Raw genomic sequence first — 14,404 nt, forward strand, 5'->3', positions numbered from 1 at the left:
CTATACGTATCTTAACCCAGAAACTTAAATAAGTACAATTTGTGCACTTACTCCGCGTCAATCCATTCTCATCCAACTCTAACCATAATATGCTTTGAAAGAGGAGTTTTTGTATGGTTTAGTACTTTTAAAAAAATACTAGGCAATATGGGCTTACACCATATAAAACTCTCGAAAGAGTGTGTCGTCAAGGCACATGAGGAAAAGTGTGGACGGCGATAAATCTAGTAATCTAGGATTGAAGTCCCTCAACTGGAAGTACAAATCTGACTTCAGAACTCTTCATTTTAGTCAATTCTTCATTTCAACATGAGCACAAAATCCAAATGAAAGAAAAAGGTTTATGATAAAAGACTTGGATTTGGACTCCCAATCGGTAGCCAAATCTTAAGGCCCTGTTTGTTTAATATTATGACAACCGATTGTGAGTGCCGAACCAATTATTGGACTCAAAATTTTGAGTCCAACAATCAGCTTAGCACTCACAATCGGATGTCGTAATCTTAAAAGAACAGAGCCTAAATGATTGTGGGCCCCAAGCTGATTATTGGACTCAAAATTAAACGTTATTTTATCAGAATCGGTAGCAAGTCCAATAATCTGTTTGGGGCCCACAATCGGTACTCAAAATCTAATGGGTGGTTTTTGCCATTCTCACCTCCCTAATCATAGAAATAACATTGCACCCCACCCCCTTACACAGGGCCACATCGTGGTTGGCACGAACAGAGATCGCACCCTGATAATTGTGCTAACTAATGGAAATCCATTCATCGGACGGTTTGGATTCTCTTATTTCCTTCACAAAATAGGGAAATGATATTTCCCCCCTAAACGGATAAAATCACCCCCCCGCCCTAGGCTTTAAAATTTAACGATAACGTTAAGGGGGATTTTATACGTCCGTTAATTTATCCTCGATTAGTCGGTTACCAAAAAAAAAGGGCTCTCTCTCTACCCTCATTGAGTAGTCGGTTAACAAATAAAACACACACACACTCTCTCTCTCTCTCTCTCTCTCTCATTTTTCTAGGGTTTTAATTCCTTTCGGGTTTGCAGCTGTCGGTTTCTCCTTAGTCAAGGTTCATAATCAGCCACACCAACTTCAACACCTCGTTTTGTTCTCTTAATGTTTTCTCTCATTCGGAAAGAAGGCAAAAAAGGAAAAAAACGGAAGAAGAATAGTGTATTCAAATTGGTTTTCTTCTCATGTAGTACTGAATCTACTGATCAGGGTTTCTCTCCATGCAATCTTGATTTTCAACTCAACTTTCACACAGCCCATTTCTTTGACATCTTTCAGAAGGAAAACGGGGGGAAAAAAAAATTAAAGTAGCCCAGATAGCAAAATCGAGCAGAAAAGCTGTAGATATTCAGATTATGGAGGTAATTTTGGGGGAAAACGAATGAAGAGGTGATGACATGAGGAAGAAACAGTAAACAAGCGAAGCCATAGAGAGAGAGAGAGAGAGAGAGAGAGAGAGAGAGAGAGGGGACGCTTTGTTTTTTGGTAACCGGTTACTAAGGGAGAAAGAGAACATCTTGTTTTGGTAACCGGCTGCCTCCGGAGTAATTAACGGTGAATGTTAAAAAAGGCGTCAAAGGGGCGAATGCTGATTCTACAGGGGCGAATTTATCAGCGCCCAAAAACAAAAGTCGTTCTACTGAACCTCACTCTCGTTTTGTGATTTGTGAGATCCTCGCAAAAACAAAGAAAGGTGAAAAAAAAAACCCCTCTTCCTTGCAATCTCTTCTCTACGGACAACAGAGAAACCCTTGGGAAGCCATGTCAGCAAAGAAGAAACCCTCCGAAGGAATTGCTCTCTTGTCCATGTATAACGACGAAGACATGGATGTAGACGAGGAGGAGGACGAGGACGAGGAGGAGGATGACCTCCAAGAGAACGACATGGAGGCTGACGTGGAGGAAAGGTACGACGATCTCAGAAACCCTGAAAATTTTGCCTCCGATTTTGCTCGAGAAAATACCCCTCCCTTTCTCCCATCTCAACCTTCCATTCCCGATGACGAACAAACCCTAGAAGAAAGTCCTGCGCCCCCTACTCCACAAAAGCCCCAAATATCGATTTCTGCACCCCCTCTTTTGATGCAGACACCCCCACAAAATCCTCCCCTTTCCGACTCATTCGATATTCAGAGAAGGAGAAAAGAGTCTCTCGCAATTGTCGATTACGCCCACGACGAGACCGCCATGTCCCCTGAAGCCGAGGTAGTTTGTCTTCTTTTCTGCTCCATTTTTCGCTAAACGTGGAATATTTTATGCTTCTCAGTTTTTGATTTTTTACTCTCTAAACCCATGGAATTGCAGGAGGGTGAGATCTTAAGCAGTGGGCGTGTCATGTTCGGTGTGGATCTTCAAGTTTCTGATGGTATGTTTACGCTCAATTCGTTATGAAACTCCCAATTATTTATATAGACAACGATTTTTAATCCTACACAAAAAATTATGATTGCATTCATTAGAGTAAATTAGTGCTAATTAAGGAATATGTGTGGTTTTTTTACATATGCTGTTTATGTACTAGAGATGTGTTTGCTTCTATACTTTGTATCTGGTCTAGTTGGACATGCAATTTGTTGCATCTCACCCCAGAAAAAATAAAAAAAAATCAGTCCATATTATTCTGAATTTTTAGTTAAACACATTGCCTTCATTATCTCTTATGCTGCTATGTGTGCAACCACAGTAAAACTCCTGTCAGATATCACATTATTTTTCTTCCTTATCAGAACTAAACGTTGTTAATAGAGAAATCTAACATATTTGAGATTGATTTGAGTACGAGTTCATACATTCTTTTGGGTCACATTCTGATGCAAAAAAAAAAAACTGAATATATTCTTATCCAGATCTTTAGAATGTTGGATATTGGATTTGAGTATGAGTTCATAATTCTTTTCTGGTCAAGTGACCAAAATTGCTCCTGAGCTTGGCAAATCTTTCCTGAATCCAATGGCATTGGGATAAGTCCCACACTAGCTCCTATTTTTCAATTGATGATCTTGTGACGATGTAGGGCGATGCATTGTGTATCACATGTTCTTATCTGTAATCAATACCTTGAAGTTTTAATGTTCTTTAATTTTTTTCAACATTTTTTTTTGCAATTACAGGGAACTTCCCAGAAAAAACACCTCCAGGAACCGTTCAGATCTTGACTCCAAGCATTCAAGCAACCCCTCCTCAATCGTCTGAACAGCTGGAACAATCCAAATATGAAATTAATACGGCAATAAACTACAGTAGCAACGAACATGCAACTGCTCCGATCGATGTAGATATTACAGTTTCTGTAGAAATTGAAAAAGATGCTGATCCATTAGAAAAATTTCTCCCCCCACCACCAGCTACCATGTGCTCTTTGGAGTTGCAAGTAAGTTAATTTTTTTTTGTGAGTTAGATAAATTCTTAGGAAGGATCTGCTCTTTGCTGTTTAACATCTGTGGGTTTATCTTTTTTTTTTTTTTTTGGCTACAGGAAAAAATAAACAAATTCCTTGCATACAAGAGAGCCGGCAAAAGCTTCAATGCAGATTTGCGCAATAGAAAGGATTACCGGAACCCTGATTTTTTGCTGCATGCAGTGAGTTACCAAGATATAGATCAGATAGGGACTTGCTTCAGTAGAGATGTGTTTGACCCTCATGGGTATGACAAAAGCGACTACTATGATGAAATAGGTCATTAACAGTTTCTTTTTAAGTTTTTCTATGGATATGTTGGGAATTCTCTGTATGCATTTTTTTTCCTTGAGGTTTTAATTTCGTATTTGACTTCTGCGTCTTGTCTTAATTATGTCCTTTGGTCATAGATTTTTTTTCCAATATTTTTTAGGACTAGCTGATTCTAATGCCTTGGGAACTGGAATTCCTTATGTAGCTAACATGAATGCAGGATGTTTACCTGACTGACATTTTCTCATAGGTTATGTATAGGTTACAATATCCTGCCTATTTAACCATTAAGGCTGTATAAGGGCCGTTTCAGATATAATTGATAAATAATGCCTAACAGAAGTAGGAAGAAAACTGACAAGTTTGTATAAAAGGTAAATTGCTGCATACCAGATTCTTTGGACTTTCTTAGTGAGTTATTTCAGCAATAAAAAATAAGAAAAATCATTGTGAATGAAGGGTCTCCGAACCCATGGATGCTTATATATAATTTGCAGGATGAACATTTATAAGAAAAGTCTTTTGTTACACTTTGCTGGATTGGCAGCATTCCGAATTCTTAATTGCTTACCCTGTGTTGTTTTATCAACTGAGAGGCAGCAATAACTAACTGGCAGTTCCTGTTCGCTGGAAACTCTTGTCATATATGACTTTATTTTTTACAACGAAGAATAGAGATGTGTCAATTTTAATTTAAAGTAATTTTTAGATTTTTTTTTGAATGGTAGTAATTTTTATTAAATTTTAGAAAAGTAATTTTTGGTACTTATTTAAAAATTTCAACTGAAATTTGGCAGTAAAGAAAGTTATTTTCCTGGAATTTCAGGTGGCTTACGGGTTGTTTGTGAGAATTTTAGAAAAGTAATTTTTAGTAATTTTTAAACAAGTTCTGCTGAGATTTTGGGACTAAAGAAAGTTATTTTCCTGGAATTTCTGTTTGCTTATGGGTTGTTGTGAGTCCTGATATTGGACCAACCCTTCAGTGGACGAAGGGACAAGGCAGGCATATGTCATATATATGTTCGTGTTATTCTCTCATCAACACATGCATACACTTGTGTACTAATTGAGAACATCACCTGATTCGCACAAAACTTCACTTTTACCTGATTATTTTCTTGTGTTCTGTTAAAAGAGGCCGATATGAAGCGTGAAATGGAAAGAAAGGAACAAGAGAGGAAAAAGAGTCAAAAAGTTGAATTTGTTCAATCACATACACAGCCTGGAGCAGTTGCTCCAGCACCAAAGATCAGCACACAGATTCCAGGTGCGAATAGCAGCATTCATGTACTTGAGGTTGTTTCCTATTCCAAGATAATTGTCAGAACTTTTGGGGCTAACACGAAATATTCTTTTTATATATTGATCCTTTATCTGTCTCCTTTTTACTTGCTAAGCCAGTTATCGCTTTTTTTACTTGGTGCAGTAGCCTCAGTCTCCAGTGTTTCAGCTGGTGGATTACTTTCCGCTTCAAATGTTGATGCTGTGGCAAGAGACAGTAAGCATAGCAAGAAAACAAAATGGGACAAGGTTTTCCTCTTGCAGAAAATAGTGGGCATTCTCCTTATAAGATAGAAATTAAAATTTAAACCTCACATTGATCTTATTCCTCTTACCTTTTTCAGGTAGACGGAGATAGAAAAAACCCTTTGCAGACTGGAGGACAAGAGAGTATATCTAACGCTGGTGCTCATGCAGCCCTTTTATCTGCTGCCAATGCTGGTGCTGGATATACTGCTTTTGCGTAAGTTTACTCACTTAGTGGCCGTTTGGATACATGGATTTTATAATCCATGATTGTAAATTCCTGGGCTTTACAAGCTAAAACCTAGATTTTTTAAGCTAATGGTACAATCCAGATTTCAGATTAAAAAAATGTAGGTTTTAGCTTGCGAAATCCAGGATTTTACAATCTTGGATTATAAAATCCATGTCTCCAAGCCGCCTATTAGGCATGCGTTACCATTCTCGTTGTTTGTTCTACATGAATCTGTCTGTTGGGGTTTCCCAACTTCCAAGTTAATTATACATGAACTAGGGAATTATGTGGAGACGATTTCTTCCCTTATGTGTGATGCTGAATCTGTGTGAAAGAAAATGGTTTTCCTTAATAAATCTGAAAGAGGTAAACCAATTTCTATTTTACCAGTCAAAAAATAAAAATAAAAATCGGAAAGAGGTATTACAGATTAAAATTTGCTGCGTGTGTTCTTTGACTGGCAAAGTCAACTGCAACAGGTTTAATTTCTTGAACCTGAGAATTTTTGCATTCAAATTGCCAGCCAAAAACTGATGGCTCAAGAAAGTGCCTTGGTTGTTTGGGCGTGTTACAAAAATGCTACCAATTACCCTGTGTCTTTGCACATTGAGAGATTTAATATATTTGCTTTTGTCACTTCGAAAACTACAACTGCATGAAAAGATACATAATTGAACAAAGGAAAGGAAGTTGAGACTTGAGAATCCTTACATCTGTGCATCATAATACTGCACCTGAAATTTTGGCGCTTGAAAATTAAGTGTTGCTATCTGTTGATTTTATTTTTAACCCCAGGATCATAGTATTTGTATAACAGATTTCTCTTCTTTATCTGAAATTTTCAGTATTTTGAAATTTCGCTTCTGATAATTTAAGAGTTCTGAATTTTCTCTGTCATGGAATCTGTTGCAATTTAGATATTCCAGAAATCTGTGGCTTCATATACACTGATTTCAGTGATAATCTGAAATTAATTCAGCCTGAAAATTTTGAGGTGTTGAAATTTTGAGGGTAGAAATTTCAGCAAGGTGTTCAATACCTGGGTTGTTTACAGCAGGGAGGTGACTAAATTATTTTTGCAGGCCTACTTAGATCATCTCCCTCCCTGTTCTGATATATGCAGCCCTCCATGTAATTTTCTTCCATATCAACCAAATAGAAGAAACCTTGAGAAAAAGAACACCACATCTATCTATCCCATGCAAGAAGCTTCGGATGATACACACTTGTCGAATCTCCTTATCACCAAGGGACAAGGTTGAGTCTTAGTCTTGGTATTGGCCACTTCCTATGTATTATGCAAGCTTGAAACCCCCAAAGTATTATCTGCTTCTTGGCCACCACATAGATTTACCTATTACAAGAATAGGATGCCGTGTACATTCCATCAGCTATTCTCCACCTTCACAAACCTAAATTGACTGAAAGAAATCAAATGAATATTTGTTCCTCAGTCCTACTTAGAGGCCATTTTATTATCATCCTCAATCGACCCCTCGTCGAATTCTTAATCTCCAAGATACTTGCTTGAGTCTCAGTCTTGCTGTTGACCACTTCCTACGTAAGCTTGTAACTCCCCAAGTATCAAATTCATACGAAATGAACTGCTCTGAGAATCCACCAATACTGGAAATTCATGTGTATGCTTCTCCACCTTTGTTCTGCAAACGAAATCCAAACAGGCTTTGAAAAAGAATCTATAATCTTCTTTGTGGCTAAATGTCCTCTAGGTAATAGTCGTAGGGACTATGATGACAAGGGTTGGACATTGTTTCAGATTGTCGCTTGCAAATGTGGAGATTGACCACCAATCATTCACCTAATGCTAGGACAGGCGGAAATTGAGGTCTTTTCTGGTTCTCAGACCCTCTTTGATTTCCTGTCAGTATAAATTAGAGCCTCGACTCCATCACAAATTCCTAGACCTATCATGCCCATTCTTTCCTAAAACATCAAATTTGGATTGATAGATGGCACTGACATCAGTCATATGAAGCTTATGTATTGAGCCTCCTCTGTTTCTTGTCTGCTTCAACAGCTGTCAGCTTAAAAACATTGAGGAAGGTCCTTAACCTGGGATGAATAATGGTCGGGACAATGTTGTGCATCAGGCCTACGTGTCATGTCTTTGTAATTAATCACTTAAGTTTAAGTGAACCCAAGGGCCCACCCATGCAACTAAAAGAACTCTATTAGTCAGTTAGTGGTAGGAGATGTCCATGTAGGAAGTTCTAGTTGAGTTATGAATTCTATTTTGTTTTGAGTTGGTATTTGGGTTCTATTAGAATTAGTGGATTAAGTCTTAGAGTCCAAGTTTTATCTGTCTATAAATGTAAAGGTCTATAAATGTAATGTCTTTGGCCACTTTTGAGAATACATTCAGTAAAAAAAATTGAAGAATTGCTCCCAAGCTTGGTTCAACTGCAGCTTGGGAGAAGACCCGAAGGGGTAATCTCTCTCCCTCTCTTAGCCCCTCGTTCTTCATTTCTTTTCTGTGACATTTCTTGTCAATTTCTTTCTTTAATCCTCTTTCTTTTCGGTTCTCTATCTCTACACATTATTCTTGATCCCTGCTCCCCTTAGTCTTACCAAAACCCTTAGGGCGCGTTTGTTTCTTGGGAATCGGTAACGAAGAGTGGGTATTTCATTTCGTTTCCTTTAATACCGTGTTTGGGTTGCTTTTTGAGAGAGAGAGAGAGAGAGAGAGAGAGAGAGAGAGAGAGAGAGAGAGAGAGAGAGAGAGAGAGAGAGAGAGAGAAGGGGCCCCACCAAAATAGGTGGTAGTCTTGATTCCCGTCTCTCTCTCTCTCTCTCTCTCCACAAAATATAGGTTTCCAATGTAAAACTAAAACCCCCCCATCTCTCGCTCTCTCTCTCTCCACAAAATATAGGGTTTCAAATGTAAAACTAAAAAACCCTCCATCTGCTGCTCCACTTCTCATCCCTCTCTAACCCTTTTCGATTCATCCAGGAAGAAAGAAAGTTTGAGGGCCGAGGCAAAATGCTCAAGCTAGCAATGGATGGGAAATATAGGGATTTCAAAAAGCTCTAAAAATCAGAAAATTTCAAGAAATATGTAGGGATTGCAAAAAGCCCTAGGAATCAGAAAAGATTTGTGGGTTTTGCATGTGATGATGGACTTAGCAAAGGCCCAAATGACAGACAATAGCAACTACCGAGAAGATTGGTCAGTTTAGATAGGATAATGGGCTGTAGATTTTAACAAACCAGGGAAGAAGATGACGATGCCCAGCTTTACTGTTTCCGATTCTTAATGCTTACCCAAACATTAGAATCAGTATCACAATTCCGTATACCAGGAGAATGGGAATGGGTATGGAATTTGACCACAGTTCCAATTCTTGATTCCCGCATCCCAAACGCACCCTTATATCTTCTCGGCATATGTCTACACCTTTCCGGGATACGCCTGCACCCTTCTAAACCTACCCTAACCATAGTAGAAATATTTTTCTAATCTAATCACATATATTAGGATCCTAAACACTAATTTTTGCCATCCTTTTCACCCGTGATGTTCCTTCCATAGATTTGTCTCACATTATCTTGGTGTCAGAGCTGCATGTATAATGGATCTTTCCGTACCCATCCTACATGAGAAACATTATTGGATTTCGTATAAGTAGCACACGATGTATGTCAAGGGTGTATGATAGGCACTTTTTTTTTTATCGAGTAGTATTATCTGCCCGAGACACTGCATATCGGTGGATGTTGTGTGTGTTGAATATAATATGCATGTACATTGTTATAAATCACAAGTCACACAATTTGAGTATGGTGAATGTGGATGCACAAGTGTGTTATGGTGTGTTACTTCTTTAAATGCAATCTTGTAATTTGTGTAACTTTATATAAGCAAGTTATTGGGTTGTATACTATTTTGTAATAGAATGCAATACAAGCCCCAAGACTCCTCCGCGGCCACCGTCATCAAAGTGGAAGTCTTTGGATTCTTTGGAAAATTGATTAATCTTTGAAGGAAGTGCTCGATTCTTGATTTTTCACCACGAGCAAGGGGACGCAAGGGATCAAATCAAGGGACGGAATCGTTGGGATAGGGTTCTTGCATTCAACAAGAAAATGGAAGATTTGGGAAAAAAAGATTAGCAGACTAATCGACAATTTTCCAAATCCTAAGAACAATGTATACAAGAAAAGAGACAACCCTCTTTGTCAATGTCTCTCTAAAAGAGAATCTCTACATTTAAAAACCAAGCAAAAACTGATAACAAATGACAAGGAATGGCCTTATATAAGAGCCCATACATGATAAAAAAAACCAAAAATACCCGTACTTATGCTAAAATGACTAAAAAGGACAAAAAAAAAGGTGCAAATAACTAAACTACCCATACATGCTAGGAATGAAGAAAACTAGCTAAACCTAGACTAATGAGCAATCTAGAGCTGATGTGAAGTGTCCAAGGGATGCTCCTGCATCAGTGCATCATTAAGCCTCTGACCTCTGTTGCAGAAAAAAGCCTTAACGAATTGAGCTATAGGCTCAACCCTCATCCTTATCAATTCGACTTCCTATTTCTTTCCTTTTTTTTGAATGGTACTTCCTATTTCTTTCCTGCAATACAGTAGAAACCCTAATCACCCATTCAAGCCACTAATTTTCTCCTTTGTCCATTTGAAACCCTTGTTCTTTCCTCCAATCCAGTAGACACCCTAATCACCCATTTGAAACCCCTAATATCCATCCTTCGTAACCACAAATCCCATCTAGTCTTCATCCAAGACACGTATTCCCTTTCCTCTCCTCTTTAAAACAATAAATCCAATGCATTCCCCTTTCGAAACCTTAATTTCAACACATTCCACTTTTGAAACCATAATTCCCCATAATCTTCTTTTTGAAACCCTACTACATGTTCATCCCATTTTTGCAACCCTAATCTCTCTTTCTAAATTTAGAAACCTTAATTCCTCCTTTTCTTATTATCTTTCTTTCCTAAACTTAATTCTCTTGCAACAAAAGGAGTAAAGAAAAAGAAACAAACAAAAAAACCCCCTAATTTAGAACGCCCACTTTATCATTCAATTATCATTTCTCCCTCTATGAAATGCAATTCTTTACATCCATATTACAACTTTCATTTCCCATCTCTCACCCAGCTTGTAAGTATTAAGCTATCCCTATCCCATGAAGGGGGTAAATCACTCCTATTGCTCTTTCCCTATGAATCTTATATCACTTGAATGACATCTCTATAATAGCTGCTGAATTTATTAACAGAGGGGTAGTTGACTCTACCTTCGACTATGGAAAAAACACTTTTGGAGAAGAATCCAGCATTTGAATGGTTGTGCAAATATTAACCCATCATTATGGGGTTGAATCCCACACTCATGCCGAAAGTACTTGACATCTTGCCCTCTTGATTTTATGGACTGCACGACGTAGTACTATTCTGGTGCAAGTAAACCTAGAGTTCGAGGTTTGATTCCTGGAAACATATGAGCATAAAATGGTTTTTATTTCACGTTAATAGCAGCAAACATTTCCAAATGAAATAAAACAGCACATAGCAGTCGATAACAAGCTAAGATTTTAATTAAGACGAATAGCTAACTGTTGGGAAGTTACCTTGTTTCCCACCCCACTACTATTTGCCTAATATAACTAGATTATTAGTTGTTGTAGGAAACTAAAATGTGAAATGAGTCTTTTCGGTATTCTTTTTAAAACCTAAGATATAAAAAGCTTGTAAACATCCGATGCCCGGCCTGTGGGGGGCTCAGAGGGCGGCGTGAGAGAGAATATTAAATCTTAAGCTTCTCAATGAGTCCTGATTTAAGAGATAAGTTTCTTGTGGTATGAATTGTTGAGGTCTGAAATGTTGGTGTTTATATTTCTCTGATGTTACCTAGTTTTGCCTGATAAACTTTAAAATTTCTGTCATTTTACATTTATTGATACCTCTTGAACTTTTTTAGCTTAAAAGATCCGTTGAATATTAATGGGGTTATGACAATGTGGTAGAGAATGTTGGATTTTAAATTATCTTCCTTAATATACGCTGTCCAATGTTTAGTTTTTAATTAGTATTGCTTCATATCCAAGCACTTAATGATCCCTTCCTCCCGATTCATGCCCATTATGCCATCTTTTGGGTGATAGAAGGGGTCAGCTATGGAGATTCTCTTCTTCTTCTTCTTTTTTGTGGGTGTGGGTGGCGTCAGAGAGGAGGGGGGGGTTGCGTGGGGGTTGTTTAATGTACATTCTTTTCTTTCTTAGGTCATTCCATATTCACTGTCATGGATTGGGTTAGTAACTTGGGCGGGACTTTGTAGTTTTTTGATGTGTTTAAAATAAAAATAATAATTTGATCCAAGGCTTTCATTAGGTCTTTTGCTCTTTGACGTCATTCCTAGATGGTACAGAAACATATATTCATAACTCCTAAGGCTCACGCAGTGTCCCTGGGTTTTTCATGGGTTTGTTTTGCCACTCAGATACCAATCCCTCACTGTCTTGCCACTCATAATCTGGTATTCTGTGTTACCGAGTAATTATTTGCACGTCTCTCACATGAAATGATCTCTAATACAATTATTTGAAGAAATATGTGGATAACAAATTCTCGCAAGCTAGCTTGGCAGCGCCAGTCCCATGCTCATGTTTACTTATACCTTTTTTGAGTTCTGAGTTCTGAGTTCTGTTGGCAAATTGATAGTGAATTTGGTCAAATTAGTTACTTGAGGGCCCCAGTTTGTGTTCATCCTTTCAGAAACTATTTCTTGAAAATAAATAAGTTGGTAATCTAGATCTCACCCTGATTATGATTAAAAGGTGTACTACATGGGTGTTTCTTCCTGATCTTTATTATCGAGTCCAATTCCATTTTGTTTAAGCTTGACTCCAACTCCTTGGTAGACAGGCTTTTGAGTTTGATTGGTACCACCGTACCACTTTCAACTTAAAAGAGTATGCTGCTAACGTGATTAGTAAGGTGGGAGGAAAGAGAGATTTGAGGGGTGATGTGCGAGGAGAGCATGGGATGGGGCTGGAAAACAGGGAAGATAAAAATTTCTATTTTAATTTGGGATTTTTTTTTCTCCGTTTTCCAACCTCCACATGTTCTCATCACTCACCACCCTTGCAAATCTCTCGCTCACGGGCCCTCTCCACTCCTCTGTTACCTTGGATAGACAAATATTCCTTGATTTTTTTTCATGGTTGCCAAGCTTGTCAGTATTGAATTGGATGACAGCAAACATTTTTGGATGTAGGTGTTTTTCATTCGACGAGCTGCCTTAACTCTCATAGATGATGTTACATGATCACAATTATTATTTCTGCTTTGCTCTAGTTGCATGGCTTTCTAACAGAGAAATGTATGTATGATTTGGTGTACATTTTAACTTGCAGGCAACAGAAGCGAAGAGAAGCTGAAGAAAAAAGATCAAGCGAGAGGAGGTTGGAGAAAAGATCATGACCCTATATTGATTCTTGGAGTTTGAAAAGGCAGGCGGCTTCTAATCCACCAATACACTGCACAGTACACATTTAGAAATTTTAGTACCTACATGACCATTTGGCAAAATGGATGTGTAATGGTGCCTGCTTATTGCATCATTGTAATGAGTGACATGTCTTCTCTTACAGATAATGTCCATGTCTCCAGCTAGCCTCTCATTCTCTTCATTTTAGTCGCATGAAAAAAGGTACCATTGTTTGTTTTCTCAAAAGAAAGGTTTATAAACTTTTAATGGCTGGTGGGCCTTTGAAGCCCATGCTTAAACTCAGTCTTCTAACAGTAATGCCCACCCTCCCTAATTTTAGAAATGTACCTATAGCTTAAGGGCCTCTTTGGATTCAACTAAAAATGTTCCAAATAAGATTATTAATACTTAATTTCATTTGCAAATGGGACCCTTTAAGGTCACATTGGAAGGTATTGAGGGAGATGTAAGACTTATTTGCGTATACAATTATATGAAAATAACATATGCATATAAAATTAGAGTTTTCATCTGTTGAACTCGCATAGAAAAAGAAACAATGGGACCCGTATATTTGGATGATCTAAACCATTTATTTGTTGGGACCCAGTTTAAATAGGCCGAAAATCTTCTCAACAGGATCATCCAACCCTCAGATTTGTGGAGGTTTCAATTCTGTGCCGTTCATTTTAAACCTTCACAGATCAAAGAGTTAGGAACTTCCTATCGAAAAGATTTTTGGCGCAAGGCCTGTCTATGTTGGGGTCCAATAAATGAATGGATTAAATCCCCCAAATGTGGGCCCATCTGTATTTATTTTGCTACATTTACGTGTGTGGATTTCACTGTATAAAAAACACACATGAAAATACTTTAGGCCCTAATTTAAGAGTAAATACAACGGGGGAGTTCTTACATATGGGAAACATATGTTCCCATGTAATGCAATTTTTTTTTACAGAATAGTGTAGCCAACATGGTTAATTGATCCAAACCATTCATTTGTTGGGTCCCACTGTATTTCTTTTAAAAACCAACAACATTGGCGCTCGTAAGGAGGACGAAATTGTAATATAGAGGAAATGACCCTTCACCATCTCATCATTGTGATCAAAGACTCTCTCTCTCTATCTCTCAATCCAATCGTCGTGTCACTTTGACAAAACCCATTACCTAGCCGAAAGGAAACTCATCCTAACAGAAAGCAAGAGCTCTAATCTTTCCATCACACACATCCTCTTCCTTTGTGTCCACCTTAAAATCATTTCAGTCCTCCAATCCAAACTGGTTATCACGTTAACAACCATTAATAGAGAATTGGAGATAAGGATAGGAGAGGGGGCCAGGGGGCTACTTTCCGTTCAAGAGATATTCCATTTTGAAGGCCTTTAATTGAAGCTAGGGGAGATTTGCCCCACCAATCTCAGTCCAAATTTCAAACCGAATTTTGAGGCCATTCGACAACAAAAGAAAA

At 38.0% G+C, this 14,404-nt stretch overlaps 1 protein-coding gene across 3 annotated transcripts; it reads left to right on the plus strand.

Moving 5' to 3' along the window:
- Positions 1–1,476: 1,476 nt before the first annotated feature.
- On the plus strand, positions 1,477–13,373 carry LOC143861188 (transcriptional regulator family protein). 3 transcript variants are annotated; one of them, XM_077372122.1, is made up of 9 exons: positions 1,477–2,230; positions 2,330–2,390; positions 3,136–3,395; positions 3,500–3,701; positions 4,831–4,962; positions 5,122–5,225; positions 5,321–5,439; positions 12,857–12,952; positions 13,094–13,373. In XM_077372122.1, exons 1-8 carry the CDS (start codon positions 1,787–1,789, stop codon positions 12,921–12,923), a joined length of 1,389 nt encoding a protein of 462 aa, XP_077228237.1. In that variant the 5' UTR covers positions 1,477–1,786; the 3' UTR covers positions 12,924–12,952; positions 13,094–13,373. The 3 variants fall into 3 exon arrangements, with proteins under 3 accessions (XP_077228237.1, XP_077228236.1, XP_077228238.1); XM_077372121.1 differs by having other exon boundaries at positions 12,857–13,373; XM_077372123.1 differs by lacking the exons at positions 5,321–5,439; positions 12,857–12,952; positions 13,094–13,373 and having other exon boundaries at positions 4,831–4,991.
- Positions 13,374–14,404: the final 1,031 nt, after the last annotated feature.

The sequence above is a fragment of the Tasmannia lanceolata genome, unplaced genomic scaffold (assembly GCF_043159265.1).
Source record: "Tasmannia lanceolata isolate RefF3 unplaced genomic scaffold, GAP_Taslan_0.1 ptg000037l, whole genome shotgun sequence".
In the NCBI taxonomy this organism is placed as follows: domain Eukaryota; kingdom Viridiplantae; phylum Streptophyta; class Magnoliopsida; order Canellales; family Winteraceae; genus Tasmannia; species Tasmannia lanceolata.

Excerpts from the sequence above, each read along its gene's own strand:
- LOC143861188 (XM_077372121.1), top strand. The coding sequence starts at position 1,787 with ATGTCAGCAAAGAAGAAACCCTCCGAAGGAATTGCTCTCTTGTCCATG. Across the intron at positions 2,391-3,135 it reads GGATCTTCAAGTTTCTGATG|GGAACTTCCCAGAAAAAACA; the intron begins GTATGTTTACGC and ends TTGCAATTACAG. Across the intron at positions 3,702-4,830 it reads CGACTACTATGATGAAATAG|AGGCCGATATGAAGCGTGAA; the intron begins GTCATTAACAGT and ends TTCTGTTAAAAG.